The 6,000-nt window shown below is 43.5% G+C and overlaps 1 protein-coding gene across 1 annotated transcript in view; it reads right to left on the bottom strand.

Annotated features, from left to right (window-relative positions):
• The window catches only part of NUAK1 (NUAK family kinase 1), a 71,432-nt gene that overhangs the window by 35,175 nt on the left and 30,257 nt on the right, over nt 1-6,000 (bottom strand). Inside the window, exons 2-3 of the mRNA XM_025048757.1 lie at nt 4,762-4,818; nt 3,669-3,789 (exon numbers count right to left, since the gene is read on the bottom strand). Coding sequence (XP_024904525.1) covers nt 3,669-3,741 — 73 coding nt within the window. The 5' untranslated portion in view covers nt 3,742-3,789; nt 4,762-4,818. The remainder of the gene's footprint in view (nt 1-3,668; nt 3,790-4,761; nt 4,819-6,000) is intronic.

Genomic DNA, 6,000 nt, shown 5'->3' with positions numbered 1-6,000 from the left:
CGCTAAGAAATTAAAAAGAAAAAAAGGGCCACATTTATGTTCCTGGGTGTTTTCTGGATAAAAACAATACTTTTTATTTGTATAGTTCTCTGAAGGTCATAAAACACTTGATGGCAGTGGAGGGGTTTTTTTGTTTTTGTTTTTTTTAACCTGTTTGAGGTCAGGAATCCTTCTGGGAGTCTGATGAAAGCGATGTGCCCTCTCCCCAGAAAAAAAAACCCACGCATTTACTGCATAAAACATTATACACTAGCATGGCCTATCCTGCAATGATGAAGATGCTCCGTATCTACGCTGTTCAATCCGGCAGCCACAAGACAACATGTGGCTATTGAGTACTTGAAATGTGGCTAGTACGGGTAAGGTCCTCCCTCCCTCGCAGGGCCTTCTCTGACCTTCCCTTCTTGTTTCCAGGTTCAGGCTCTTACCGCCTCCGTGCTCCTCTGTCTCAGCATCCTGCAGGGCTCAGGACTGGCTGTTTTTGGTCTGCACCTCTCCTCTAAATGGAAAGCTCCTCCAGGCCAAGGGCTGTGCATTAATTAGAGTAAATAACAAACGCTGCTCCCTTCTTGCTGCCCCCCCCCCAAACTGAACTTAGTAAAAGTTTATTTCTCTGTCACACGTAACTTGGCATGATATTCCGGTTGGTGGGTGGCCTTTCACTTGATCGTTCAGAACCTTGGGACTTGGAGCACCACCTTCCGTTAGAACCTTCTGAGATTTCTGTGCCCATGTGGCTATTGAGTACTTGAAATGTGGCTAGTACGACTGAGGAACTGAATTTTTAATTTTTTCATTTAATTTTAATCGAAATATTCATCTGTGGCTAGTGGTGTCCGTATTCCACGACGCCATGATTCCAGAGGGTTTACAGACCCCCTACAGCTCACCCATGAAAGATTCTTGTCACTGGACCCCAGGTTAAGAACTACTTATGATGATTACACTGTCTTCAAAATAATTACCTTTTTTGAGCTTACCAGCACAAGTATCACCATTTGATCCAACCGACGACCCCATGAGAGAGGTAGGACGTGGGTGATCCCCACTTTTCCGGTGTGGTTACTGAGGCGCTGAGAGGCCCGCTACCCTGCCCAAAGTCTCATGTCTGGGCCACAGTGGAGGATCTGGGACTGAAACCCAAGACTGTCTGATGTGAGAAGTGAAGCTCTTTCCCAACTCTCAAAAACCAGCTCATAGAGTTTCACGAACTGAGATGAATGGAAGCCCAAGCTCCCACCTGAGGCCCTGATAGAAATTATTTCGAGTCACCCAGAGAACCTGAATTCATGCTGGTACCCATCTTTAAAGTTGCAAGCAAGGGCTCCTCTTCTTCTTGAAGCCTCCAGCAAGGGCTGGACTGAAGCCAGCTTGACCTTGATAATGAAATGATCTTCCATTAAGGTCCGTCTCTGGCCTTCCCTTAGGAGGGGGCTAGATTCCTGTTCCCCATTCAGCCTGTAGGATTCCCAAGGCCAGAGAGGGCACAATGCTAGTGAATAAGTCAGGCTTCTCCACGTCAGCCTTTGATGACCACAGACATCTCCCAAGTAAAGGACCCAGGAGTGTCATGCTGGAAGAACACGCTCTCTGCCTTCCAGATAAAGAAGCCTCCTGCTCTAGGCCAAGAAATCTCAAACATAGACATGCTCACAGAGCATGGGACCCACCCCGGCCCACGCCACACAGGTCACGCTTCACTGCTGCCTTCTGGTTTCCATAGTAACCACTCCACACGGAGCAAGGACACTCAGAATTTAATGAAACTCATTTTCATCCTGCATTTTGCATCTCTACTCATTTCTAACTTGTAGAAAATTCCCTTCATCCACCGGGCAGATTCAGAATTCCTTTATCAGCCTGAAATTCTGCTTTCATCAATTCTTCCTCAAAAGAAAACTCGTCCGAGGCCCGGCACGATGCCACACATCTCCATGAAAACGTCTAATCCCCTAGCCTCCATGGTTCCAGAATATGTTGCTTACACATCTCCATAACACATTTCCCATCATGCCTTGCATCATTTCTTGAGCGTGAGACCCACAGTATGTTCCTCTTTCAGATTCTAGCGTTTCACACAGTGCAGAGCAAGAAGTAGATACTCAGTGGACCCATGGTTCTCAAGCTGTGAAAACACAGATGACTGGGTCCCACCCCCAGAGGTGCTGATTCAGCAGGTCGTGGGTGATGCCTGGAAATCTGCATTTCTAACAATTCCAATTTATGGTCCACGGACCACGCTTTGAGAATAACTGCAAGAAATGTTTGTGGAATGAAAAAAATGGCTGAAGGAAAATTTCTCTTAAAAATCCTATCCCCAAGAACTCCAAAAATGAGCTATAGAAAAATCAAGATAAACAATATCACCAACAATCACTTCTAGGTGAGGAGCAAAAAACAGCGGGGAACCAGAAGGAAAATTTTAAATATCAGAAAAACTCCATGGTTACCATCTGGTTTTCTCTTAGCCCTTACTGTATAACTTCTCATGATCAGATCAGAAATTTAAAATAGGTTCATTTTTCTGACTTGACCATATATTAAAAACTATTCTGGGGAAACACTTTGACTTGGAAAGTCCAAGACTAGGGATTTTTCATAAAAAAAAATTCACAAATGAATGTAAAAATAGTGTCCAAGGAGGGTCACTAAAGCCCTGTTTATAATAACCAGAAATTTGAAACAACTTAAATGTTTGACAAAAGGAATTAGATTTAATAAATAATGGTATTTCCATAAACGGAATACTATAAAGCCTTTCAAAATGTCCTTATAGGGGAATATTTATTGATATAGGAAAAGAAGCATAATATAAAAACTGAAAAAAAAAGCAAGCTAAAAAACAGCATAAACAGTATGATCTAACTTTGGATAAAGACCACATACAGATATAGAGAAGTAGATAAAAATATAAGTATGAATAGAGAGCTATTTATCCAACTGAGAATTAGAACAAAAATTATTTTTTAATTTTAATGTTTGTATTTTAATCATTCTGCAATAAACACATATTGTTTGTATAATTCTTTTCCAGGATATTTTAAAAAATGATAAGCTGTGGGAAGTTTATACTCTCGTGTCTTCCCAGGAAGGACCAAAGAGTTGAAGCATGAGTATTTTTATAAGCTCCTCCCCACCTTCTACAAGCACCAACTACTACTTGGACTCTATTTGCAAAGTATCCGTTGCATCAACAGATCCCTCTTCTTTCTCAAAGTTTCCTGGACCTGCTCAAAGGTAACTCCTAACTCAAAGGGCACGATTTTGAGTAACTCATGATACCACCACCTGAGCATGAGCTTTGGAGAATGACATTTACAATGTAAATGACCATTACTTGGTCACCCAACAAACTGCCATTTTTCAGAAACCACAGCGGTCTCACATACCGGCTTTCAATAGGCAGGTTGCTTAGCAACCTCCAAGGGATTGGGAAGATGGAGGGAGACAGCCAGGAGAGAGAGATTTTATGACCAAATTGAGCTGCCTTGCGTGTGTCTGGTTGCCTTCAAGGTAACCAAATAAGAGATAACACCCGTCTATTTTTGCATCATGAGGAGAAATACTTGGCTCCTGCCCAGAATGGCAATTTACCTAAAAATCTTGGCAAGCCCCATGGTATGAGAAATGGTAACTGATACGGGGGTGAAAAAAAAAAAATCACTGACCTTCATAAATACTGATGATATGAGGATGGTTGAGGGATGACATGATCTCAATCTCTCGTCTGATGTGAACCATGTCTTGTTCATCCTTAATTTTGTCCTTACGAATGGATTTTATAGCAACCTATAAAGTCAGGAAATGAAATGTTACTCAGAGAACTAAACAGATGCAAATCAGCCATTGGGAGAAGTTCAGAAAATAAATACAGATGTTACTTGTTGGCAGAACTGACAATAACCAAAACAAAGCTTCGAAATACCCCCTGTCATGTCTTTCATTTATAGCAGAAACACCCTTCTCTCGAAAACATCAGGTTTTAACAGCCCGGGGTTTGGGACGGTGGATATTTTTCATAATGAAGAGGCTTCTTCAAGTGGCCAGATTCTAGGAATTCTAGGAATCCTGATTCTTTGAAAAAAGGAGAAAAAGAGTGCTCGGTTTAGAGGGTTATCGATGATTAAACATGGATAGGTGAAATTAGTATCACTCAGATCCACCGTGCAGCCGCCATGGCGATGGCTACAGAAAGCTTATTGCATGCCCAATCTCAAGGCCAGTTCTGCTCAAACCTTGGGTTTTAAGACTTCAGGTTACGCTGCGTTTATGCAATTGCTCAGAAGCCAAATCCTTCATACATCCTTCCTCTTGCTCAAGGCACTATCAATAGTGCATGATGTAACCAAAAGTCTCTGCTAGAGAAAAATCAGGGTAAAACCAAGGGAGTGACAGCCAGACTCCCTGCCCAGCCCCGGTTGACTCCAAAAGCTCTGTACCAATGTCTCCTGCAAATCCAAATTATTGAGAATTGCCAGGGCCAAGGCACAGAGCAATTACTCCAAAGAAATCCATAAATAGAAGGCATTAAATGACAATAGAAATCTAATAAGGAAAATTATGTCTGCCAATGGATTCATTTTTGCTTATGAACAAGTAGCTTGGTAATTCAATTCTCCTTGGCTCTAGGAGGACAAAGAGGTATTGGTGGGAGAGGTATTCACAGGTAACAAGGAAGCCCACCAACTACTTTGCTGCCAGCTCCAAAAACCTGCTTAGCCACCCACCCCCCAAACTGGTGCTTCTGCAGCCTCGACTCACCTGTACCACCCTTTCATAGTTAAACCATCCCTCTGGATTACAAAGGCATTGAGTGCTCTGGAGAAAAAAAACATGCTTAGTATCAACAGCCCAGTGCCACACCTTGACTATCTCAGAGTGAATGCCTCAACGGGATCGTATTCACATCTGTGAACAGTCCCAACTTCCAGTTTACACCAGGTCCCCAGCAAACGCTGCACATGAAAAGATTTCTGAAATACAATGAGTCCATCTATGACTCAACAAGAATCGGGAAGCGATTTTTATTATTGTTTTTGCTATTTACTGACCTCACCAAAACGGGTTACGTCAACTAGCAGCTCCCTGTATTCACTTTTGCAGAACCTTCCCCAGTTGTAATTAAATCAGTATTTGTATCGTTACGTGACTCTACGCTAGTGGGGATCTTATTCACTGCTTTATCTCCGGCGCTTAACGCTGCGCTTGGCACGTGGCAGGCCTGAGAAAACACTTAGTGTGGGCAGGCAGGTAGACTGAAAGGGGAGGGGAGGAGAGAAGGAGAGAAGGAGGGAGGTGAGGGGGAGGGAGGGGCTGATATTCTTAGGTGATGAGAGCCCAGACCAGAGAACTGATAGTGGAACTGGAGAGGAAAAGGAGGGACCACTCCTGCCAAACACTGTCAAAACAGGCACGATCGGAGGATGACTTAGGATTTCTTTGACATCCTACCTACATGGGCAACCGAGGAATGGAGAAAGCAGAGAGAAGACACAGGACACTGGATAAAGGGATGCTCATTGCACAAAGATGAATGAGCTTCCAGCTACAAGGTCCCTTTTCACCACGGTGCCAGGCTCAGAACTACCCCCGGGCACTCGCAACAGCCCCATTCAATATGTAGCAGGAAAAGCATCCATAAGCTTACGTCAAATGTAAAGATGTGACTGGAAGGCTTTATTTGATCTAAGCAGGGCCTGCGTTTCTGAAAGCTGGTTCTTGGAGGACGCAGACAGTGAACACACACAGGCAGGGAGGATGTGGGTGGCTGTTGGATCAACTCCTACATTCCTCCATGAACTAAAGATGGGCCTGTGGAGGGGAGAAATCACCCCTTTGATTATGCGGCAGGCTGAACTTAGCCGCTATTGTTAAATGACAATAGGAATACATTCTTTCAACATCCAAGGTCAGGGGAGGGTAGTGACATTCTTCGGGGTAAGAAAATAAGCCCACTTGTCAATATCCCTCAATAGTGGAGCCAGAGGCAGAGGGTCCCAC

This window comes from Pteropus alecto, unplaced genomic scaffold (genome assembly GCF_000325575.1).
Source record: "Pteropus alecto unplaced genomic scaffold, ASM32557v1 scaffold94, whole genome shotgun sequence".
In the NCBI taxonomy this organism is placed as follows: Eukaryota; Metazoa; Chordata; class Mammalia; order Chiroptera; family Pteropodidae; genus Pteropus; species Pteropus alecto.
Note: the sequence above shows the minus strand (reverse complement) of the source record. Positions and strands in the feature narration are given on the sequence as shown.